At 41.3% G+C, this 26,236-nt stretch overlaps 1 protein-coding gene, 1 long non-coding RNA gene and 1 pseudogene across 10 annotated transcripts in view; 2 read left to right on the forward strand and 1 right to left on the reverse strand.

The window, feature by feature from the left end:
- The window catches only part of RNF130 (ring finger protein 130), a 154,310-nt gene that overhangs the window by 76,202 nt on the left and 51,872 nt on the right, over positions 1–26,236 (forward strand). For 6 of the 9 annotated variants that reach the window (XM_085013641.1, XM_085013639.1, XM_021084320.2 and 3 more), the window contains exons 4-5: positions 16,806–16,877; positions 20,066–20,148. In XM_085013641.1, coding sequence (XP_084869767.1) covers positions 16,806–16,877; positions 20,066–20,148 — 155 coding nt within the window. Of the gene's footprint in view, positions 1–16,805; positions 16,878–20,065; positions 24,464–24,836; positions 25,078–26,236 lie in introns of those variants that run through there. The other 3 variants (XM_085013642.1, XM_085013643.1, XR_014837974.1) reach the window with 3 other exon arrangements.
- LOC146405553 (uncharacterized) lies at positions 2,507–8,687 on the reverse strand. The gene is made up of 2 exons (XR_014837981.1): positions 7,488–8,687; positions 2,507–5,245 (listed from the first exon to the last, which is right to left on the reverse strand). It is a non-coding gene; the product is annotated as an uncharacterized LOC146405553 (long non-coding RNA).
- LOC146405554 (rab-like protein 2A pseudogene) lies at positions 9,527–13,542 on the forward strand (annotated as a pseudogene).

Raw genomic sequence — 26,236 nt, forward strand, 5'->3', positions numbered from 1 at the left:
GAGGGGGGGAGCAATGGTTTGTCCCAGGAGCCTGCTCTTTGATGGTAGTGCTTTAATTAGCACCCAGCATGGGGCCTGTGAGTGATGAAGGACTCAGTGTAGTCACCATCTGGTACAGGCCACAAACTGGTTTCCCAGCGTTTGTTTTGTGGCTGACTGCCCGCAGACTTCCAAAGCATTCTTCTCCAGACGCCTGCTGTAGCGGAAAGTGGTGTTCTGACCTTTGTTCCTCCTTCCGTTTTTCCTAAGGTTGAGAAGTGCTTGATGAAATTTTTATGTGGCTTAAAAAGCTTAGCTTATTAAAGTTTAATAAGAAGGTGGCAGCAACTCAACTGGTTGAAACCTTTGACTGTTTTAAAAGAAAAGCCAGAAAGAACTATTAGCGAAGAAAAAAAAAGTGAGTTCAAGGAGAGACTCATTTCTTCCCATCGTGAAGCAGTTCTTTCTAGAGATTATGCTACCAAAGAGAGCCATATGTTGTAAATAACTTTCTAAGCACAGAGTAACGTACACAATTGACACCATTTTACACATGATATATGAAGCTAGTGCTTTGGCTTTTTAGTTTACTGCCAGGTATCTGTGGTTGCTCTTCCTGAAAACCTCTTAGAATGCATCTAAATACGGTATTTAGGTAGAGATAGCTCAGATGATGGCTGATGGTAAACTTAAATGTCACCTTCTAAAAGGACTGATAGTTATTTCACACAAGAAAATAGATGTTTGTGTTTTATTGAAAGATTACCTAAGGTTTTCCTGAGAAATGTAAACTTTTTCACAATTATATAGTTAATATTACACCCTTAATTGCAGAGTGGTCAAGTTTGATTCCCAAACTAGAACAATAAAATTTTAATTTTTCTGTTGAGGAATAAGGCACATATTTAAAATTTATAACCTAGGACTACTAGGTGTAGAAGGTCTTCTTATTAAAATTCCCTGTGAAAATGCCTATGGTTTCTAAGGACTTTAAAACTCATTTAAAACTTCTTGCTAAAATGTGTATATAGTATTCTTAGACTTTATAAATATGTCCAGGTTACTGAAACAAAATAAGCTTTTGTTGCCAATTTTTATCTTGTAAGGTAATTGGAGGTTGCACTTGCATATGAGAGTATGGAAGAATGCTGAAAGTTCTTCAGATGAAGGCTAATACTTTGCATGTATAATCTTTGAAAGATGGTGAATTCAAAAGTCTTTTCGTTCCAGATTGCAGGGGGATAAGTTGTTGTGCATACTGTCAAGTTTCTTTCCCCTAGGAGAAGATTATATAGTCAAAGGAGACAGATTTCCTCATAGTTGGATGGTAGATTGAATTTTATTAATTATGTTTATTAGGGATTAATAATTCCAGAAGAACTGGAAAAGGAAAATAGATCTTCGCACTAAGACAGTATTATTTTACCACTTTTTAAATGTATTGCAAAACCTACATCTTTTTCATGTCCTGCTTTTATGATCAGTTTACATAAACAAATACCACTTTCTGTATACAGAGTCTGTATGCCTTCTACACCTTATAACAAAGCTTAAGATTTTGTTTTTCTGCTCTTGAGATAAGAGTGTTTCTATGACATTACATTCTACATCCTTGGGGTTTAGCATAGGGCCTGGCATGTCACAATGACTCAGTAAATGTTTAAATGAATTAAAGAATGAGCTTACATTCTGTGGGAAGGCAGACAGGTGTAATTAAAATACTGTGTGGTATAAGAGTTATCCTTTTTATACAGCATGGTATTACTAGTGTGGTCTCACAGAGGAGGTAGTGACATTTGAGCTGAATTTTAAAGGATGTATAAGACTTTCTCAGACAGAGGCTGGGAGGAAAGTCACACAAAGGGATCATTTTCCACAGAGCTGTGAGGAGATAAAAGGAAAGACAGAAGAGTTGAATGACATCAGAAATAGTAGGGAGGCGACCTAAGACTGAACTGATACTGGATGAGCATAATGACACTAGAAGATGAAGGGCTTGACTCTCCTGTTGAAAATTTAGACTTTACTTTCTAAGCAATAAGGAGACATTAAAGGTTTTTCAGTGGAGTGAAAAACATTTTTCTATTAGGAGGGTCTTGGGGAAGGGAGTTCTTAAAGAAGAAAATACTGAAGAGCAAAATAAATTAGTATTAACAAAGCAAGGAGTTCCCGTCATGACTCAGCAGAAACGAACCTGACTAGTAACCATGAGGTTGCAGGTTCTATCCCTGCCCTTGCTCAGTGAGTTAAGGATCCAGCATTGCTGTGAGCTGTGGTGTAGGTCACAGATGCAGCTTGGATCCTGCATTGCTGTGGCTGTGGCTGTGGCCGGCAGCTGCAGCTCCAATTCAACCCCTAACCTAGGAACCTCCATGTGCCACAGGTGTGGCCCTAAAAAGCAAAAAAAAAAAAAATTAATAAAGCAAGGTTATATAGAGAACTGGGGGAGGGATATTGGGGCCCAGGTAGATGGTTACCTTGGAAAAGCATTGGGGTACTTCTTTTTAGACAAAAAGCAAAGAAGGTAGTAGTGATGAGTGAGTGAAAGAGAGAACAGAATACAAGACAGTTATTTCAATCAGGGAACTGTTATATTTACAGCACCTAGATTTCACCAGTGTCTAAAAGAAGAAAACCCTATTTACCTGCTGATGTAGACCTAATTCTCTTTCTGTGGGAGAGTTCTGGTGACTGAAAATAGAAACCAGAGATGAGTTTCATTAAAGTGACCTGTCCTCAATAAACTGAACCATCTGGCTTTTAATAGATTATTCCTATTATATTAAGTGGTATTAATTGTTTTAAATTTTCTTCTACCAACTTGAAGCTTGTGGACACTGACACTCTGCATCCAAATATAAAATAGTATTCACATTGATATTATTGATGTCCTTAACCAAGTGAAATAAAATAATACTTAGTTTAGTGAGTCTCAAACTTTAGTATGTGAAAGAATCATGTAAGGGGTACCTTTTCCCTCTCTTCCTCTCCCTCTTTTTCCCCTCCTCCTCCCCCTTCTTCACTTCTGAAAACTGCAAATTCCCAAGATACCGCCCCCTCCAGTTCTTGTGAAAAGTCCAGCTAGGACATTCCTACTAGCTCTAAATCTGGGCAAAGTACTTAATCTCTCTCTGCTTCCATCTCCTCTTCTATAAAATGGGAATAATGTAATTCTTTCTCATAACATGATTGTGAAGATTGCATGTGAAGGAATTACTGCAGTTCCCAGTACGTGGTGTGTACTATAAATATCATCATGATTTCATGATTTCATATTATTTAAACCTACCTAAGGTAGATTTAAAGCATTTGCTGCACAGACCATATTTTTAAAAGCAGTGATGTAATAATAGCATGATAGTCAGGTGAAGGTAAGGAATCTTAATAAAAATATTCTTCACAAAAGGAATTTGTGCTTCATCTTAGGTATTTGAGAGTCAGCGGGACGCAAATAATATTAAAAACAGGAGGGAAAAAGTGGCTTCGGGGTATATTCAAGTAAGAGAATAAAATCATAGCTGAGGTGTATCTGTCACAGAGTGATGACAAATGTTGAGGGAGGTATTTGAAACTCAAGGGTTGATCCAAAAAAAAGGTAGTATAACAGAAGCCAAATCCAAAGAAAAATATTACAATGAATATATTTGACATTATTATCAAACACAAAGAAAAGATGTTTTTTACTTCTGCCAGAGGAGGTTTTGAATGTTCAGAAGTGGTAGTGGTGATGTAGCCAAGTATTTGTGGAAGATCTCTAACTGAGTGCCCTACATGCATTCAGGTCAGCTTGCTGAAGCTGAGCTCCTCTCATCAGCACCTGCTCTTCCCTTTCTGCCTGTCTCATCTGATGTAGTGCCTCTCCCACATAGCTAGTCTCCTAACCAAAGAGCTGGGACAGCCATCCTTGACATTCCTCTATTCTCAGGCCCCCACATCAGTCAGTCATTAGGTTCTGTCAGTTTTACCTCCTAAATCTTTCTTTGTTCTCTCCTCTTGTGCCATTACTGCTTGCCTAATTCAGGCCCTACTTAACCTCTAAAGTACTAGACTCTGCCTGGTCTCACTGTTTCCAGTCTTTCCTGGGTCACATGCATTCTTCTCTGGGAGTTCGATCTGAATTCTCCAAAATTCAGATCTCATCATGGAATTCTTCATTTTAAAATTCCTCGGTATGGAGTTCCCATCGTGGCTCAGTGTGTTAAGAACCTGATACAGTGTCTGTGAGGATGTGGGTTTGATCCCTGGCCTCACTGAATGGGTTAATAAGGATTTGGCGTTGCCACAAGCTGCAGCATAGGTCACAGATGCAGCTCTGATCTTGCATGGCTGTGGTTGTGGTGTAGGCCAGCAGCCACAGCTCCAATTTGACTCCACCCAGGAATTTCCATATGCTGCAGGTATGGCTATAAAAAGAAAAAAAAATTTTTTTTCCAGTGGAATTCTGATCTGAGCAAGATGGAAAAGGTGTTTGTTTTTAATCTTCCCAAATTCCTTTAAAAAAAATACAAAGAGCAGCTAGGATAGCAAAAGGAAAAACTCACAGACAGCATCTTAATGATAGCAAGTAGAAGGGTACTTTCGGGAACTCCTCAAAAAGGAGTGTCAGGCCAGACAAGTAGCAGGGGCAAGGCCTGCACTGTAGCTCCATGAAAGGTAGCCACGGGAAGAAAAGGGTGGTCCTAAGAACCAGAAATCAGAAGGAAAGGGCTTCACTTGGGAAACTTAAGCAAATAAATCTGAGAACAACTGGTGAAATAGAGACGGCACCCTAGAGACTATAATTTCTAAACAAGTGGGAAAAAAAGACCTTAGAAACCCATTAAAGAACTTCAAGAAACACAGAGGGTGAAAGCCAGCATCTTACTTAGTGGATAAATATGTAGACATTTCAACTAAAGTCAGGACAAAACAGAGCTGCCCATGTTCTGCTGTACTACTTAATATCCTGCTGGAGGTACTGACCCAAGTAGTTAGATAAGAAAAAGCAGCAAGATACATAAAACTTGAAAAAAGTTATCTCTATCTTCAGTTGATGTGAAAATCAATCTGAAAATCCCAAAGAAATCAATGGAACAAGGGAAAGATTTAGTAAAGGAACAGGATATAAAATTAACATATAGAAATAATCAAAATGTAATGGAAGGGAAGGCACTGTTTAAAACTGGATGGTTGGGTGGATGGATGGTTGGATGGGTGGATGGATGGATCGATCTAGGTATGAACTTAAAAACTATATAAAACCTATATGATGGAGTTCCCGTCACGGCTCAGTGGTTAGCGAATCTGACTAGAAACCATGAGGTTGTGGGTTCGATCCCTGGCCTTGCTCAGTGGGTTAACGATCCGGCGTTGCCATGAGCTGTGGTGTAGGTTGCAGATGTGGCTCGGATCCCACGTTGCTGTGGCTCTGGTGTAGACCAGCGGCTACAGCTCTGATTAGACCCCTAGCCTGGGAACCTCCATATGCCGCTGGAGCGGCCCTAGAAATGGCAAAAAGACAAAAAAAAACAAACAAACCAAAAAAAACTATATAAAACCTATATGAGAAAAACTACAAAACATGCCTGAAAGACCTAGTTACATACCTTGTTCCTATTGAATATAAACAGTCAATGCAATAAAGACATAATTCTCCCTAAATTCATTGATAAGTTTAACTTAATCCCAATAAAATTACCTTCACATATTTTTCTGGGCTTAGATAAGTGGTAATTATAAAATTTATTTAGGAGTTCCTTTCATGGCTCAGCGGAAACAAATCCGACTAGGAAGCATGAGGTTGCAGTCTTCATTCCTGGCCTTCCTTGCTCAGTGGGTTAAGGATCCAGCATTGCCGTGAGCTATGGTGTAGGTCACAGATGCATCTTGGGTCTGGCGTGGCTGTGGCTGTGGCATAGGCTGGCGGTGACAGCTCAATAAGACCCCTAGCCTGGGAATCTCCATATGCTGAGGGTGCAGCCCTAAAAAGACAAAAAGACAAGAAAAAACAAAAAGAAATCCAGGAAGCTGTTGAAGACTACTATCAAAAGGACCTATCGAAAGAACCTGGGTGCCATCTTAAAGGAGCTCCCCCTATCCAAAGATGAGACCGATCGTTCAGAGAATAGATTTTGCAGTTGATTGAAACTAAAGGTTGTTAGAGAACCAATGTGTTATTTTGGAAATTCATCTATTTTTTTTCTGTACAAATTGTATTATTGCATAGTAACTAGCTAGTTGATGAGGGAAACTTCTTTATGGTAGAATCCAACTAATAAATGAATTATAGAATTAGAAAATCACTATTTTGTAACCTTCAATGAGATGGGTTTATGGTGATCATCTGTGGATGCTAAAATCAGGTGAAAGACTAATGGGCATTTTATAAAGGATGGATCAAGCTCCTAGGCCTGTTGGAACCCTCCCCCCCCCCCGCCACCGCCGCCAATTCAGCACAGCTGCTGATTCTTTATCTATAGAATAATGCTACAGCTGGGGGTTTGACCCCCTTCTTCTTGTAGCTTGGGATTTGTGAGATGCTCTTTCACCTGGTTTTGCCGAAGATGTTTGTGGGCTTTTACTTTTAAAGTTTCTCTGTGCATTTTTAAGGAAATTTGATAGGGTTTTAAAAGCTGCCTTGATACAACTGCCTTGTTCCCGTTAAAGGCCACTCCATGAGGCTTTTCTTGTTCTTCCACTGAGCAGTTCTTGTTAAGGCCATCATAACCTCTCCTTGCCATCTCCAGTAGTCAGTTCCTAGTTCTTATTTTACGTGACCTCAGACTTCATACATCTAACCCAAAGGCTTGATTTCTCCAAGGTGCTCTTCCTGTATCTTCCTTGTCATTAAATGGTGATTAATATTCTCTAAGCTGCTCAGCATCATATTTGACCCCTTTCTTTCTCGCATACCCCACATTTAATTTACTAGTTCTCTTATATACCTTCCAAAAAGGAAATTAAGGAGGTAATTCCATTTATAATGGGATCAAAAAGAATGAAATACTTAAGAATAAACTTAACCAAGGAGGTAGAAGATTTATACACAGAAAGCTACAAAGTGTTGCTGAAAGAGAGAAATTAAAGATGAAAATAAATGGAAAGTCATACTGTGTTCATGTATTGGAAGACTTAATATTGTTAAGATGTCACTGGTACCAGTGTGATCTATAAATTCAGTGTGCTCCCTATCAAAATCCCAAGTTTTTTTTTTTTTTTTTTGCTGAGATATATCTTAAAATTCATATGGAATCTCAAGGGATCCAAATAGCCAAAACAATTTTGAAAAAGAAGAACAAAGGTAGAGGTCCCAAACTTTTTTTTTTTTTTTTTGGTCTCTTGTCTTTTTAGGGCCACACCCCTGGCATATGGAGGTTCCCAGGCTAGGGGTCTAATCGGAGCTGTTGCTGCCGGCCTCCGCCAGAGTCACAGCAACACAGGATCCGAGCCGCGTCTGTGACCTACATCACAGCTCATGGGAACGCCGTATCCTTAACCCACTGAGGGAAGCCAGAGATCGAACCCGCAACCTCATGGTTCCTAGTCGGATTCGTTTCCACTGCGCCACAATGAGAACTCCTCAAACTTTTTGATTTTATAGCTTGCTACAGAACTACACTAGTTAAAACAATATGGTGGGATTTCCCATTGTGGCTCAGTGGAATCAAATCTGACTAGCATCCATGAGGATGTGGGTTCCATCCCTGGCCGTGTTCAGTGGGTTAAGGGTTCAGTGTTGCTGTGAGCTGTGGTGTAGGTCGCAGATGCAGCTTGGATTTCTCATAGATGCAGCTATGGTGTAAGTGGGCAGCTGTAGCTCTCATTCGCCCCTTAGCCTGGGAACCTCCATATGCCATGGGTGCAGCCATAAAAAGACCCACCCACCCCCCAAAAAATGGTGCAGGCATAAAGACAGACAGACCAGTGGAATAGAATTGAGAACCCAGAAATAAACTCTCACATATATATTCAAATTATTTTTGGTAAGGCTGCCAAGACCATTCAATGAGGAACACAGTCTTTTCATGGTGCTGAAAAAACTGGATATCCACACTCAAAAAAATAAAAGTTGGAACCTTACTTTATTCCATATACAAAAATTAGCTTAAAATGGGTCACAGACCTTAACATAAGAGCTAAAACTAGAAAATAGAAAATACATCTAAAACGTAAGAGCTTATACCTGGATATGACACTAAAAGCACAAGTAATAAAAAATATATAAATAGGACTGTATCAAAATTCAAAGCTTCTGTGTATCAAAGGTGTAACAATAAATAGAATGAAAAGGTAACCCATAGAATGGGAAAAAAAACTTTTGCAAATCATGTATCTGAAAGGGGTTAATATCCAGAATATAAAAACAACTCCTACAAATCTATAACAACAACAACAACAAAATCCTGATTTTTAAAATAGGCGGAGGACTTTAAAAGGCATTTCTCCAAGGGAGATATACAAATGAGCCAATAAGATGGTCCCATCATGGCTTAGTGGTAGTGAACCCAAATAGCATCCATGAGTACTCAGGTTCGATCCCTGGCCTCACTCAGTGGGTTGAGGATCTGGCATTGCTGTGATTTGTGGTATAGGTAGGTTGCAGACGTAGCTCGGATCCTTCATTGCTGTGGATGTGCTGTAGGCTGGTGGCTACAGCTCCAATTTGACCCCTAGCCCGGGAACTTCCATATGCCAAGGGTATGGTCCTAAAAAGACAAAAAAAAAAAAAAGGCCAGTAATCTTATGAAAAGATGCTCAACATCACTAATCATTAGGGAATGCAAATGAAAACCACAGTGAGATACTGCTTTATAACCATGAAAGCTAATATCCAAAGAACAGAAATTAAAATGTTTCATGAATGAGGAGAAATTGGAACCTTTATACATTGCCAACAGGAATGTAAAATGGTGCAGCTACTATGAGAGATGATATAGCAATTCATCAAAATATTAAACATAAAAAATACCATATGATCCAGAATTTTCGCTTATGGATATATACCCAAAAGAATTGAACTCAATGAGATTTTTTTATATCCATGTTCAGTGGCAGCTTTACTCACAATAGCCAAAAGTGGAAGCAAGTCAGGTGTCCAACAGTAGATGAATATATAAAGAAAATGTGATATATACATACAATGGAGTAATATTCAGCCTTTAAAAGGAATAAAATTCTCAACATGATACCGTATAGATGAACCTTGAGAACATCATGCCAAGTGAAACAAACTAGTCACAAAAAGACAAATACTGTATGATTCCTCTTATATGAGGTACCCAGAGTAATCAGATTCAAAGATGGTAAAATGGTGGTTGCCAGGGACTCAGGGGTTGGAAGGAGAGAATGCTGTTTTAATGGGTGTAGTGTTTCAGTTTTGCAAGATGAAAGAGTTTTGGACATTTGATGCATAAAAGCTATGATTGTATTTAACAGTACTGAAGTGTACACTTAGAGATATTTAAGATGGTAAATCTTATGTGGTTTTAGCACAGTTCAGTTTTTTTAATTTGTAACAGTTATCTGTGTGAAGAAATATATTGTGGAGTTACAGAATACATAAAGTAAAATGGATGACAGCAATAGCGCAAAGGCTGAGAGGGAAGAAGTGAAGCAATACTATTGTAAGGCTGTTAGACTGAGATTAGACTAAGATAAGTTAAAGATGTATACTTAAATCCTAAAGTAACCACTAAAATAACACAATAAAGAATTACAGCTAAAGCCAACAAAGAAGGTAAATGGAATTGTAAATTAAAAAAAAAGCCCTCAATCCTAAAGAAAACAGAGAAAGCAAAAAAGGGGAATAAAGAACAGATAGAACAAATAGGAAAAAAAATACCAAAATGGTAAATATAAACATAATCATATCAGTAACCATATTAAAGTATGTAGTCTAAACACTCAATTTAAAGCAGAGATTAACAGATTGGGTTAAAAACAAGACCCAACAATATGCTGCCTGCAAGAAACTGACTTTAAATATAAAAATACGAATAGGTTAAAAGGATGAGGAAGGAGTTCCCGTCGTGGCGAAGCAGAAACGAATCTGAGTAGGAACCATGAGATTGCAGGTTTGTTGCCTGGCCTCACACAGTGGGTTGAGGATCCAGCGTTGCCATCAACTGTGGTGTAGGTCACAGAGGCGGCTTGGGTCCCGTGTTGCTGTGGCTCTGGCATAGGCCAGTGGCAACAGCTCTGATTGGACCCCTAGCCTGGGAACCTCCATATGCCGCGGGTGCAGCCCAAAAAGACAAAAAAAGAAAAAAAAAAAAAAAAGGATGAGGAAAGCTATACCATACCGACACAAATCAAAGTAAAGTTGAAATGGCTAATTAATATCAGAAGATTTCAGAACAAACCTGTTTATTGTCAGGGATAAAAGTCATTTCTTAATAATAGATGGTCAGTTCAAGAGGATGTTACACGAATCCCACTAGGAACCATGAGGTTGCAGGTTCGATCCCTGGCCTTGCTCATTGGTTTAAGGATCCGGTGTTGCCATGAGCTGTGTGTGGTGTAAGTTGCAGACACAGCTCAGATCCCTCGTTGTTGTGGCTCTGGTGTAGGCCAGCAACAGCTCCAATTAGACCCCTGGCCTGGGAACTCCATATGCTGCGGGAGCGGCCCTAGGAAAGGCAAAAAGACAAAAAAAAGAAAAAAGAAAAAAAAAAGTTACACGTAAACATCTGTGCACTTAATAACAAAGTTTTAAAATAGATAAAATGAAAGACAAACCTACAATTATAGTCAGAAATTTCATTACCCCCTCTCAGTAGTTGAAACAAGTAGACAGAAAATCATTGAGTATATAAAGGACTTGAACAGCATAATCAACTAATATGACCTGATTGATGTTTATAGAACAGTCCATCCAACAAAAGCAGAATAGATATTCCTTTGAAATGCACTCTGGGCCATAAAACAGTCTCAATAAATTTAAAAGGATTCAAATCATAGAAAGTATGTTCTCTGATCTCTTGGAATTAAATTAAAAATCAATAACAAAAAATCTCTGGAAAACCTTCAAATATATGGAAACTAACTTCTAAATAACACATGAGATACAAAATCAAACAGGAAATCAGAAGATCATCTGAACTGAAGGAAATTGAAAAACACAATATATCAAAATTTTGAAAATGCCACTAAAGCAATTTCTATGTTAGAGGAAGGCCTGAAATTAAAAGTACTAGCTTACACCTTAAGAAATTGGGCAAAGAAGTACATATTAAACCAAAGTAAGCAGAAAAATGGTAATGAGAAAGATCAGAGCAGTACCTGGTGAACTTTCTAGTTTTCTAACAGAAAAAGTGAAAATTTATTCTAAGAACTGGTTCTTTGAGAAAATCGATAAAATTAATAAGTCTCTGGCCAGACTGATCAAGAGGAAAAGAGAAGGCACAAATTAGCAATATCAGAAATGAGAGATGGAGTTCCGTTCCTCTCATGGCTCAGGGGAAACGAATCTGACTAGGATCCATGAGGACACAGGTTTGATTCCCTGGCCTTGCTCAGTGGGTTAAGGATCCGGTCTTGCTGTGAGCTGTGGTATAGGTCGCAGACGCCGCTCGAATCTGGCATTGCTGTGGATGTGGTGTAGGCTGGCGGCTATAGCTCTGATTGGACCCCTAGCCTGGGAAACTCCATATGCCATGAGTGTGGCCCTAAAATAGCAAAAAAGAGAAAAAAAGGAGAGAAACAAAATCACTACAGATTATAGGAATAATAAGGAAATTTTATGAACAAGTTTGTGCCACTAAATTTGACAACTTCTATGAAATGAAGTTTCACTGAATCTGTGAAAGACACTAATGACCAAAGCTCACTCAAGATGAATAGATAAATTAAATAGCCCTGTGTCAATCAGACAAACTGCACTTTAGTTTAAAACTTCCCCAAAAAGAAAACCCTATGTACATATGGTTTCTGGTGAGTTCTAATAAAAAAATTAAGGAAGAAGTAATTCTATACAAACTCCAGAAAATTAAAAAGACAGGAATACATCTCATTTCATCCTGATACCAAAACCAAACAAAAACAGAGAACTAACTGTAGACCAGAATCCCTTCTGAACTTTAGATTCAAAAATTCTAAACAGGAGTTCCCGTCGTGGCGCAGTGGTTAACGAATCCGACTAGGAACCATGAGGTTGCGGGTTCGGTCCCTGCCCTTGCTCAGTGGGTTAACGATCTGGCATTGCCGTGAGCTGTGGTGTAGGTTGCAGACGCGGCTCGGATCCCGCGTTGCTGTGGCTCTGGCGTAGGCCGGTGGCTACAGCTCCGATTCAACCCCTAGCCTGGGAACCTCCATATGCCGCGGGAGTGGCCCAAGAAATAGCAACAACAACAACAACAACAACAAAAAAGACCAAAAGACAAAAAAAAAAAAAAAAAAAAAAAAAAAACTAAACAAATTTTAATCATATCCAGCAATATATAAAAGAGGATAATTCATCATGACCAGGTGGCATTTATCCCAAGAATACAGGTTGATTTAACATTCAAAAATGAATCTATAATTTATCATATTAACAGGAAAATGGAAAACCACATGATCACAAACTTAGCAGGGTATCTGGGATGATGCAGGGTTGAGGGCAGAAGGGGTACACATGGCCCGGGGGGCAGCTGGCCAAGGGTAGGCTGACCTGCAGCATCCCTGGTCTCTCCAGCCCTTACCCAAGACTACCCTTGAGGACAGAGCCTCCCAGATGGCAGGCTCAGCATGTGGGAACCACCTCTCTGGTCCCTTCTTGAGCCCTGAGCCAAATGGAGGGCCTGTTTGGGAGAATGACAGGCTGGCAGTAACAATAGTCCATTCGTGAGCTGATCCCCACTATAGCCAGGAGCCAAGGGCCCAGGACAGAGCCAAACCCTTTGAGCTAAACCAAGATAAACACAATGCTGATGACAACGTAAAGATCATCTTCCTGAGGGACAGCACCACGGGTACATCCAAATTTATGGAGATTGCTCATAGATGGGTTTCAGCCACAGCAGCTGTCCATGTATACCCTAGACCCTGTATAAGCATATGGCCATGATGAAGGGTAAAGCCATCCTGGTGGACTTTTCAGACACAGGCCAGGTGCAGCTCCAGAAGACATACACCTCCTACCACAGGGTCCACCCCTGAATCACAGTACTTGATGTGCAGAGGAAAGTCATCTACGGGAACCTGAGCACCTTGGGAAATAGAGCTTTGGGAGTTCAGGCTGGACATCCTGTGTATCTGGTGGCCAATAAAATTGGTAAAGACATAAAAGCGGCTCAAAAAAGGTTCAGTTTTGTCTGGAACTTTTCCCTGCACTTTGTCTCAGCTGCTGAGGGTAGCAACATCACAGAGCTTTTCAACGATGCAGTTCAGTTAGCTGTGTCTTAAAACAAACCACCCTGCACACTTCATGAATGAGGTTTTGCAGGGACTTGAGAACTTTGATTTGGAGCAGAAGCATTGGGATATGTCCAACTAAGAAGTAGTGAGCAGTGTTAGAGCCCATTTCCTTCTTGAGTCAGAGAAGAAGTCTACTCTCCATGGCCAACTTGTTTGGGCAGAGAGGTGGACTTTCATAAAACACCTCCCTTCAGCAATGTTCCAACTCTGAACTGAGAAACTCTTCCAGGTCATCTTCCATTCTCCCTCCTGAAAACCCACCGATTCCATTTGCCTCCCCACCTCGTGGCCCTTGATACCTGACCCTCTCATAGTTGTCCCTCCCCTGTACTCAGAGACAGGGATGGGGTCAGCACCAGGAAGTGCCCTCCACAGAGGTAAGAGGTCCACACAGACCTTAAAGCAGAATCAAACATCAGTATTACAACACTCCCCCATGACCAGACAGGGAAGAGAATCAGGGAACATGCTTTGTGTGTCTTTTAAATAAATAAAAGTCTCTTAAATACACTGCAGGTGGAAATGTAAAATGGTACACTCACTTTGAAAAACTTTCGGAAGTTCCCATTGTGGCTCAGCATTTAACGAACCCAGCTAGTATTCATGAGGACGCTTTTGTTTGATCCCTGGCCTCAATGGTTAAGGATCTGGCTTTGCCGTGAGCTGTGGTGTAGGTCGAAGACATGAATCGTATATGGCATTGCTGTGGCTGTGGCGTAGGCCAGCGGCTACAGCTCCAATTCTACCCCTATCTTATGAACCTCCATATGCCATGGGTGTGATGAAAGAAAGAGAAAAACACTTTAGAAGTTTCTTAGGTCACACATGCCTACCGTATTAGCCAGCCTTCCCTACCTTGTAACCTTTTACCCCAGAAAGAAGGAAAATGTATGTTCTTAGAAGTACAGAATGTCGTTTTTAGCTTTATTAATTATAGCTCAAACTGGAAAACAAAACAAATGTCCCATCAACAGGGAAAAGAATATGTAAATTGTACATCTATACAGTGGGATTACTACATAGCATAAGAAATGAACTGTTAATGAATGCAACAACATGCTCTAATCTCAAGATAATTAGGCAGAGTGAAAGAAAGCATGCACAAATAGTGTATGTTGGAGTTCCTTCCCATTGTAGCTCAGCGGTAATGAACCCAGCTAGTATTCTTGAAGTTGTGGGTTTGATCCCTGGCCTCATTCAGTGGGTTAAGGATCTGGCTCTACCATGAACTGTGTGTGGTGTAGGTCATAGACACTTCTCATTTCTGCTATGGCTATGGTGTAGGCTGGCAGCCGTAGCTCCAATTCAGTCCCTAGCCTGGGAACTTCCACATGTCACTGGTGCGGCCCTAAAAAGAAAAAAAAAAACAGGGCATACTGTATCATTCCATTTATTTAAAACTCTGAAAAATACAGATTATAGTGGCAGAAAGTAGGTCATGGTATAAAATGGAAGGGTGGCAGGAAGAAGGGGTTAGGAAGAGATATGAGGAAATCTGGGGAGATGATACACTGTCTTGATTATTGTGATGGTTTTATGGGTCTAGTTGAAACATCAAGTTTTACACTTTATGCAGTTCAGTCAGTTTTATCTCCATAAGACTGTTTTTTAAACATATGTATTATATATATGATAGAGGGGACTCACAGATTACGAGACTTGAGAGACATAGCAACCAAATGTTCGAAGTTTGGACTTGGTATCCTGACTCAAGCAAGCCAACTATAAAAAGACGTTCTAGAGACAACTGGATCTGAGTATTAGCTTATGGTTGAGTATTAGATTATGTTGATTAATTATTATTAATTTTGTTAGGTAAGACAGTGACACCAAACAAAAACCCATATCTGCTGAACATAGTTCACTTTGGTTGACTTTATGGATGAAATCATACAATACCTGTGATGTGCTCTGAAATCCTCTAGCACAATAAAGAGGGGAGAATAGATGAGAATATAGGTAAAATGTTGATAATTAAAGCTCAATGATAAATACATTAGCAGTTCCTTTAATTCTGTTTTCTTTTGTGTACTTTAAAATTTCTCCTCAATTTTTGTTGTTTTTGTTTTATCCTCAGACTAGAATCCCAATGTCTCCCTTGTTTTAGCCCCCACCATTCTCCTTTAGCCTCATCATCTGCCTCCTGTCGCCACTTAGGATCTGGTTATGTGCAAGGTGACCATCTATCCCAGTGTGTCTGAGACGGTCTTGATTTGTACCTATTGTCCCGGTATAATTTTTAGCTGGGCCCTTTGACTCTCAAAGCATTCTAATTTGAACAATAAAATATATACTCACCCTTGTTATATCAAACTATAACTTCCTTCCCATGCCTGTGTTTCACACCTGTTTGTCTTCACTAGTCTGTGCCTTTGTCCAGAATCTCCCTTCCTACCCCGATACTTTCTTTAACTCCTTCCTACTCACCTTTCCAAGTCTTAGCTCAGGTATCATTTCTGCAAAAGCTTCCCTGACATTCCTCCTCTTCCCTGCCCCAGGCCCACCTACATTCATTTGTCCTCCTGCACTGCCATGCCACCTGGGCACGTGCTGATTAAAGTGGGTTTACTGATATGTTCTCCAGTTCAGTTAGCTTTTCAAGGTGTTAGGAGTGCACTGTCTTTTCATTTTTGGGTCCTTGGTATCTAACAATGCTGGCAGTGTCTGAAAAATGCTCAAAAAATTCCACCTTAGAAATTTCCTGACCTAACCCTCTCAGATAAATGAGGAAAAACTCAAGCCTTGAAAGATAAACACACCTTCCTGAGGTCAGGGAACATGGGAGGGACAGGGCACATGACTGCATCCCTTCGCCCCACGTGGTGATGTGATGAGAGATTTTAAGGAGCATTAGAGGTGTCCTTTCACTGTGATCTCATAGTGGTTATTCTTGGAGCAGAATGGGAAGGCTCTTAGAACAGTGACAGTAGCTTTGACATGTACAAGAACTAGATATTGATAATGCGGTAATGTTTCAAATGCTTATTAAATATAAAATGTAGTGGTGATTATGACACCCGGCTTTTTTTTGCTATGTACACTTATTCACTCTAGTGAATAAATCTTTGGGAAAACTGCCAGTTTTTCTAATTTTTTAATTGCTTTTTTAGAAACCTGTCACATAATATGACATAGGAGGTAATGTAAGATAATAGAGACTTCATATACCTAATTATTTTAAAATAAAGAACGTCATCTAGAGTACATCTTAAAAGTTATCACAAGAAGAGAAAATTTCTGTATGGTGATGGATGTTAACTAGACTTAACTGTGATCGTTTCAAAACATATACAAGTATTGAATCATGTTGTACACCCGAAACTAATATAATGTGTATATCAGTTTTACCTCAATTTAAAAATTTTAATAAAGTTCACTGAAATATCAAAAAATATATGTATATCAGCCAGAGATCTTGAACTAATGTCAGTTTTTCTTTGCAATTTTCATAGCGTCGTCTTGGAGATGCAGCCAAGAAAGCCATCAGCAAATTGACAACCAGAACAGTCAAAAAGGGTGATAAGGTACAGTAATGAAATCATTTTAACACTATAAAAGCAATAAAATATTTTGTTTTTCATTTGATGGGAGAGAACGTACCCTAACCATTTATGTCCCATTTGTTATATTTTTTCCATTATACTGATATTTTATTCTGATATCTTTCTTTTTATTAGAGTACAATTGATTTACAATGTGCCAATTCCTGCTGCACGGCAAAGTGACCCAGGCAAATTCATATACATACTCCTCCTCCCATACCAGCATTTATTAGATTATTCTTTTCCTCCTAGCATACTGCCTAATGCTTTACTTTAAACTAGCTTCTCTGTGAAATCTTTCTCTTAGTATACCTGTCATTTGGAGGCCTTCCATTCAGTTCTCTAATTTTCCTGGACTTTAAATGTTCTTGTCATTTTTGCCTTCACTATGGACTACTATGGTCTCCCTAGCTGTGGTGTTCATTTCCTTCTGCTAAAGCCTAGTGTACTTTGAGGAAGGGCTCTAAGTAGCCAGGAATATGCATTCTGAGACTTTGCCTCTCTCCTTTGTGTTTTAGTTCTTCACCAGTAAGCTAGAGAGCTGGAGACCCACATTTCAAGGGAGTGTTGGTTAACAAGGTGCTTCCTTATAAGCGGGCTAAGCAATTTGAAGAAGAGATTGTTAGGGTTGGGCCTGGTGGCTTTAAGGGAAGTGAATCAGAGAGGCTATCTATGGCTGAGACTGCTAACCTAAATTCTCTAGTCAGATCTCAAGTTATGAGAGAGCACTGCTTCTTCTTCTAAGGACCAAACAGCAACTTAATAAGAGACCCTATGTTCAATATATTCAAGGCTATCTAGAATGAAAAAATTGCATTCTGAAGGCATAAAACCAAAACTGTCTTCTGCCCCAAAACCAACTTTAAATTTATTTATTTATTTATTTATTTATTTTTGCTTTTTAGGGCCACCCCCATGGCATATGGAAGGGGTCAAATTGGAGCTGTAGCCACTGGCCACAGCCACAGCAATGCCAAATCCTAGCCCTGTCTGCGACCTACACTACAGCTCACGGCAGTGCTGGATCCTTAACCCACTGGGCGAGGCCAGGATTGAACCTGCAACCTCACGGTTACTAGTCGGATTTGTTTCCACTGCGCCACAATGGGAACTCCCCAACTCTGATTTTTTTTTTTTTTTTTTTTTTTTTTTTTTGTCTTTTTGCTATTTCTTTGGGCCACTCCCGCGGCATATTGAGGTTCCCAGGCTAGGGGTCCAATCGGAGCTGTAGCCACCGGCCTATGCCAGAGCCACCGCAAAGCAGGATCCCAGCCGCGTCTGCAACCTACACCACAGCTCACGGCAACGCCCGATCGTTAACCCACTGAGCAAGGGCAGGGACCGAACCCGCAACCTCATGGTTCCTAGTCGGATTCGTTAACCACTGCACCACGACGGGAACTCCCCAACTCTGATTTTTTAACAGAGAGCTCTAGAAGGATAATTACAGATGATTCTCCATCCTCTTAAGTTTTACTGCTTTCTTGACTCGACTCATTTTTATTCCCACTGCCTTGACACCCCACATCTAGTTTTCCTTGACACAACTCCAGAAGGTGGAGACATTTTCAGTGAACTTCATGGTACCTGAAAGAAAAAAGAAAAAACACTTGCATGTTAATATGCACGTTATGTTAAATGTAAGGATCATTACAACAGCTGCACTTTAACCCCTGAGGAGTGGTCACTCCATATAAATACTTTTTTGACCTTATGGCCTTCAGCTGCAACATTAATTTGAACTTCCCTGGAGCTGGTCTAACCTACCCATCCTACTTTGTCCCCTACATTAAGACAAAATTATCTTTCCTTATTAAAACCAACTCCTGGAGTTCCCGTCGTGGCGCAGTGGTTAACGAATCCGACTAGGAACCATGAGGTTGCGGGTTCGGTCCCTGCCCTTGCTCAGTGGGTTAACGATCCAGCGTTGCCGTGAGCTGTGGTGTAGGTTGCAGACTCGGCTCGGATCCCACGTTGCTGTGGCTCTGGCGTAGGCCGGTGGCTACAGCTCCGATTGGACCCCTAGCCTGGGAACCTCCATATGCCTCAGGAGCGGCCCAAGAAATAGCAGCAACAACAACAACAACAACAACAACAAAAATAAATAAATAAATAAATAAATAAATAATAAAACCAACTCCTCGTCTTATTTTGTACCTCCTACATGTGTAAAGAATTGTCCCACTGAGTTTCAGTCAAAGGGGTAGTGACCCAGCAGATGGTCTCACCTTTCCTGTATTAGGTGGTAGTGCCCTGTTTTATGACAGCTCAGAGATCCCTTCCCTGGCCCCAAGGAGGATGAAAATCAGTTATCCTGCATGACCAGACACTTGGCTGACTCTTCCTGACCCCTAGCAGATACCTGCTAGATAAAGACCTAGCAGAATTGAGTCCATGACTATTCTCTGTCCCAAATCTGTGACCAAATGCACAGCTCCCATCCTTGGGGCAACCTAGATGACAGTCTTTTAGGGATTCATCCTTTTCTCTGCCTGCACTTAGCTGTGTGGCCAGGTGAGCCTCCTGATGAGGACCCAGTGAAACCTCTTCAGAACAGAGGAGTGATGCAGCAGTAGTGAGCAGAAGATAAGGGGACAGTCCAAGGTGATAGCTGGTTTGGAAAAAAAAATAGTACTCTGACTTCTAAGACATTTCACAGATAGAATTAGTATTAATTGTTACACCAGGAGTTCCCATCGTGGCGCAGTGGTTAACAAACCCGACTAGGAACCATGAGGTTGCGGGTTTGGTCCCTGCCCTTGCTCAGTGGGTTAACGATCCGGCGTTGCCGTGAGCTGTGGTGTAGGTTGCAGACGCGGCTCGGATCCCGCCTTGCTGTGGCTCTGGCGTAGGCTGGCAGCTACAGCTCCGATTGGACCCCTAGCCTGGGAACCTCCATATGCCACGGGAGCGGCCCAAAGAAATAGCAAAAAGACAAATAAATAAATAAATAATTGTTACACCATAGTTTAAAAAGCAGAATAGATTGGCTTAGATATAATTTGAGTTGATATAGTTAATAAACAAATGGAAACATAGTACATTTTTCTATAACCTTTCACCTTATAATCATTGTTTACCACAGGAAGAATCTTGGCTGGATTGTACTCCTTGGTTTAGGTACTTTTAGCTTCAGCATATGACTTTTGTTCCTGTGCTTTTCATTTCAGGAAACAGACCCAGACTTTGATCACTGTGCAGTCTGCATAGAGAGCTATAAGCAGAATGATGTTGTCCGGATTCTCCCCTGCAAGTATGTCGACTTTCTTTGTTTAAAAAAGAATGATAGTAATGTGATTTGTAAGTCTCCCTTTCAGAGTGGGTGTCCACTTGCTTTTGAGAGCCACCTCGCCCACGGCTTTTCTGGCATCAGAGGCCTGGCTGCACGCTGCACATAATGGTAAGCTGTGCTGCCTCAGCAGGAACTGACTATAGAGCCTTCTCTGTTATGAGAAACACAGAGGCACATCTCCAGGAACATCAGTAGCCTGAATGCATTAAGATCAAGAATTTTTATTTCTGCAACTTCTGTGGATTTCAGAACTAGCCACTGCTCCTCTCCTTCTTGAATCAGAGTACATCACTAGGCCTTCCAGTGATGCCTCAGTGGTGTCCAGTGGGCACTGGGACTTGGATGAAGTCTCTCTTGAACCTAGGCTGTGTAGAGTGGGGAGGACTGATAGATGCACCACGGCGGGCACTCTGCTCTGAGACGTTTCCATCTACTCTCCTATAAGGTGGGCAGTGTTTCTCTCCCCATTGTCCAATGAAGGGGGCTGAAGGTAGCAGTAGAGCTGCCAGGTCACACAACTCAGGGAGCCAAGATCAAGTTCTGCTCTTTACATAGGGCCACATCTATGGGCAAAAGAAGGGTGTTCTCCTGTTCTCTGGTGCCCTAAAAAGAGCAGAGGTTCTTTACCAGCGTCTGGGTTTCTCCCATGGTGCTGTCTCAAGCTAGGGAGTGTGGATTATTAAGATACACAATTCTGAGCACTGATTGGAAAAATACGAAGTCATGTACTGAGAAGCCTAAAATCAAAGATTCTTCCTCTTCCTTCTCCCCTCTCCTTTAAAACACACCCATACAACACCTATCATCTAATAATACAGAACATGTGAATGAATAAAGTAATTAGGAGTAGTTGTCTCCATGAAGCTACTTGTATTAGTTTACTTTTTCACAAAGTTATATATTTTGAGACTAGAAAGATCTAGTTTTTTTAAATCAGAATTTAAAAATAATTCCGTATCTGAAACAGGAAACCAAGATTCTGGAACTTAAGTCATTTTGCTCACATATAAAGGGGAATCTATAAAACTAAATATAAGCTCTCTTACAGAAAATTAAAATATATAATTATGTTTTTCCAGTCTAAAGACGTGAGGCTAAAGATAATATACAAATACAGTTGACCCTTAAACAACAGGGTTTTGCTGTGCCCACCACTTATGTGTGGATTTTTTTTTTCAATACTAAATAGTGTAGTGCTACATGAGCAAAGGTTGGTTAAATGTGCAGGTGTAGAACCTTGAATATGGAGGGCTGACTATGAAGTTATGTGGATTTTCAACTGCATGAGTGTCAGTAGCCCTAACCACCCTCCCACATTGTTCAAGGGTCAACTGTACTAATCAGGAAAAAGACCAGTAGGACACATTATAAAGCATAATCAGCAAGCATAATCTCGCTTTTTAAAAGTGTTTTTACCTGGACAGATTTCTTTTGACACTGGAATAGCCAGGAAGAAGCCAAGTCTTTCCAAATTCTCTGTCTTCCTGTCTCAGTCCAGGGTTCCTTGGAACCATCTGGAGCCTAAGAGTAAAGGCTTCCAAAAGCATTAATGGTTATTAGGTGATGCTGGCTCACTTGCTCCATATTCTCCCCATGCATTGTCTTTTCTAGAGTTTCATTCTTGGTTTGTTTTTTGTTTTTTGGTTTTGTTTTTTTTTTTTTTTTTGCCCTTTAGGGCTGCACCCGCAGCACATGGAGGTTCACAGGCTATGGGTCTAATTGGAGCTACAGCTGCTGGCCTACACCATAGCCACAGCAGCGCCAGATCCAAGCCAAGTCTGTGACCTACACCGCAGCTCATGGCAATGCTGGATCCTTAACCCACTGAGTGAGGCCAGGGATCAAACCCACAACCTCATGGTTCCTAGTTGGATTCATTTCTGCTGCACCACAGTGGGAACTCCCAGAGTTTCATTCTTAATTCTCTTTTTTCCTTCCAAAAGTCAGAATCAGTGGGGAGCTTTCAGAAATACATCCTGAGGGGTGCCCTGGGCATGTTTTTTTTAATTAAGTACCCAAGTGACTGATGCTGCAAGGCTATGCCCTCTGTTGGAAGTCTAGAGCTTCGCTTGATCTCAGCCATTTCTATGGCTGCACCTGCCACCAGAGGAGTGGGCTCAATCTTTGTGTTTGTGGTCTGCTTTTGAGTATTAGAATTTGGCAAACTTAACAGCATTTCTTTGTACCTGTAGTTAGGACACTGCTTCTTAGTTGTCTTGTATTCCCAGATCCTTGTCTGGACTCTACATGCCTACTTCCCTGACTTTCCCTTTTGCTCTGGGGCAGGTGTAGCTTTCTCTGTTGCACAGCATGCTCAGCAGAATATTTCACCTCACTGAAATGGTGCTAACAGTATGGTTCTCAAGTGCAGTAAAAACTAACTTTGCACACTGAGCAACATTTTGTATGACCGAAGTTGACGGTTTTTGGCCTAGAGCAGGATCTTTCAATATTTCGGACCAAATCATTCCGGGCGGGGGGAGCTGCCTGTGCATTGGGATTATTTAGCAGTATCCTCAGCTCCACTCCCTAGATACCAGTAGCACCCCCACACACAGTTGTGACAACCACACATCTCCAGTTGAGAACTACTGATCTAGAGGAGGATGACTATACACAGATATTCATCTGTCCTCCAAATCTTCTCCAAGCCTTTGTTTTCCAGTCGATTCCTTTCAAATACCTTTGTGGGCACCCTTGGCATATGGAAGGTCCCAAGCTGGAAATTGAATTGGAGCTGCAGCTGCCGACCTACGCACAGCCATAGCAACTTAGGATCCAAGCCATATCTGCAACCTATGGCAGTGCTTGAACCCTGACCCACTGAGCGAGGCCAGAGATCAAACCTGCATCTTCATGAATATTAGTGGGATTTATTTCTGCTGAGCTACAACAGGCACTCCCTCAAGTACCTTTTTTAAAAAATTCTTATTATAGTTGATTTACAACATTCTGTCAGTTTCTGCTGTAAAGTGACACAGTTATATATATACACATACATTCTTTTTCTCACGTTATCCTCCATCATGCTCCATCACAAGTGATGAGATATGGTTCCCTGTGCCAAACAGCAGGATCTCATTGCTTATCTACTCCAAACGCAATAGTTTGCATCTACTAAGTCCAAACTCCCTGTTCATCCCACTCCCTCTCTCTCCACCTTGGCAACCACAAGTCTGGTCTCCATGTCCATGAGTTTGTTTCTTTTCTGTAGATAGGTTCATTTGTGCCATGTATTAGATTCCAGATAAGTGGTATCATATGGTACTGGTCTTTCTCTTTCTGACTTACTTCATTTAACTTGAGAGTCTCAAGTTCGATCCATGTTGCTGCAAATGGCATTTTGCTTCTTCTTGTGACTGAGTAGTATTCCATTGTGTATGTGTCCTCTCAAGTACCTTTAAATTAACTCTTGCTTTGTGCTGCTGCTTAGTTTATTTCTTCTGCCTCAGATACTCAGCCCTTACTCTTTCATCTGTAGGTCTTTAAAACCGAGCCAGGTGTGACTCTGCTGTGTCTTCCTCTAGCTCTGGTTGCCAGACAGCTCTGGTACCTCCCTGCCTCCCATGAGACCAGCCCTCCAGCTGGTCCTGGAGCGCAGCCCAGAGCCCTGCTCTTTCCCTGACAGGCTCTGCCTACTCAAGCAGCGCATCCAGATGCATTCCTTCTTCATAAACACCATCACTCACCCCTTTACTACGACTCTCATCAGATAACTTCACCATCAACTTCACAGAGAAAATAATAGTTGAAATTCTCCCAGCCTGCTGACCCCAAGCCTTCACATGTGCCTGCCTCCACAGCCACCCTTGCAGCTTTCCCTCCTGTCAGGAGGAGAGGACAGGCTCCTTGGTTCTGATGTGCTCTTTCAACACCTTCCCTTTCTCAAGGACCTTGCTCTGTTGATTGCTCCCTTCAGTTTTTGGTTTCCCATCTCTACCCACAAGCCATTCATCATGCTCCAGCATTTTCTATCCAGTTTTCATAACTCTTTTAAACTCACTGCAAAGCAACACCACCCTACAGCTTCTCCCCTTCACAGCCAGGCTCTGGAAAGGATCTGCACTCCCTGTCTCTTCCTCTCCTGAGTAAGGGAAGAAGAAAAGCCCAGGTGCCTTTGTGTCTGTCTGTCCTTCCTTTTAACAAGCCTATCTGCAGACTGAACGAAGACGTTCTATAAATAACACTCTCATGGGTTGCTGGCTTTTTGTCATATGACCTTTACTTTTCATCTTCTGTCGTGTTAATTTACTGTGGACAGATGGCAGTTGGCATTGCTTTGGGACCTCCTACTTGTGTCAGTTGATTACAGTTGATCATCCTTTGAATGTTAGCCAACAAGTCTTAGAAGCTGGAAAACTGGCACCTTATTTAGACCTCTCTTATTGAAAGGTCAGCCACAAATTTTTTTAGTAGTTAAAAATACTTTTCAGAAGTAGAGCGCTGCAGCTTAGATAAAGGTATGTCCAGGATGCCACTTTGGGAGCCAAAATGGGTCAGTCATCTGGCTGCTGGCAGAAGCATTACTGTGATGCCCCCTCCACAGAGGAGGGGCCCTGTTTAAACAGCATCTGCTGCCAGTCCTAGCTCGGGGGAAAGAGTTCTTGTCTCTGACCTTTAATAATCCTGGATCCTTTTATATTTGCCAGGTTCTTGCACGGCACCAAGAGGCTGCAGAGCTGTGAAAACTCACCTTCAGTGTAGACTCCTCACCCTGCCCCCCGCCGTTGTTCTGATCACTCTAGTTTATGGCATGTGTGGGAAGTAGGAGAGTGGGAAGGCATCATATTTCAGTATTATTGGTCTTGTTCCTTTTGTGTTCTATCCATTTCACATTCTGTATCCCAGTGTATCTCTTAGAGGAATAAAGGACTTTTGTTGAAGCTCTGATATGCTTGTCGTTTTCATGTTCCACTGTTCCTCAACACAGGATCTGCTTTCCATCCTCGTATACCACTCAGCCCTAAATATGTTGGGCTCTTTTCTGCTTTATGTGCATTTTTATTATTTGAGTCTTTTATAACAGTGAGAGGGGCTTCTTTTCAAGGTCTGGAAGCCCCAGGTGGCACCTTCTGAGGTACCTGGGGATGCCTGTGGTTCGTCTGCAAGCTTGTAAAAGGTCACTCTGGTGCTGGGCCTGCAGAGCCCTGAGGCACACTCAGTGTTCTGACCATGTAGCAGGTTGTTGTGTGAAATGTTGATGTTAGGTACTTTGCCTGAATGTATGTTTAATGATATCCTTCATCTTCACATCCTTCGTGCTTTTTCTACATTTTTCATTGCTCCAAACAGCCTCACAAGGTAGATGGCACTCAACCTTCCCCACCGCATCCCACCCCTATACTGTTCAGATGAGGCAGCTGAGAATCAGAAAGTGCATTTTGTCAAGGCCCAGACAGTTGTAGCAGCAGAAGTTTGCTCAGGAAGCCGGCAGGCCATATGGAGCTTGGCAAAACGGTAGGACTGAGGAGATAGAGGCAAGCAGTAAAGAGAATGTGATGGAGTAAAGAAGCAAGAGCAGCTCTGCACCACAATTTCACCCATGGCCTGAAGCAGTGGTGGGCTTGTGTCAGAAGGGCCAGTGGTGAAGAGGAAAGTTGTTAGGTTTTGTTTTCAGAAGAGAGAGATGTGCTATGGGAATTAGCCTGACAGTCTCCAGGCCAGGTGCAGGGGCTGGCCCAAAAAGATAGGGTGGCCAGAGGAGGGGGCAGCTCGCTGGCTCTCCTCACAGGCGGGCTGGGGGTAGTGGGAAAGCCATGGGGTGGCAGATGGTGAAAAGGGAAAGTTTTGGGGGAGGGTTTAGAAAAGAAAGTATTTCTTTTGGATTTTGGATTTTAAGGAAAGGAGGCTTTCTCTCTCATTTTATCCCTAGAGAACCATTTAGCCTTTGTTTTCCTTCATTACAGTGCCCCACAGCAGGAAGCTGGGCACTTTCTTTTAGTCAGCAAACCTACAAGGAAACAATTAAGAACCCCAACATAAAAGAAATCTGTATAACTAAAGTTTAAGGAACAGATAAATAGAGAACATTCAACTTACGCAGTTTTAA

This window comes from Sus scrofa, chromosome 2 (genome assembly GCF_054392235.1).
Source record: "Sus scrofa isolate SSC_HxYL_T2T_F1_AM1 chromosome 2, Sscrofa_HxYL_maternal_Yorkshire_Landrace_v2.0, whole genome shotgun sequence".
Classification (NCBI taxonomy): Eukaryota; Metazoa; Chordata; class Mammalia; order Artiodactyla; family Suidae; genus Sus; species Sus scrofa.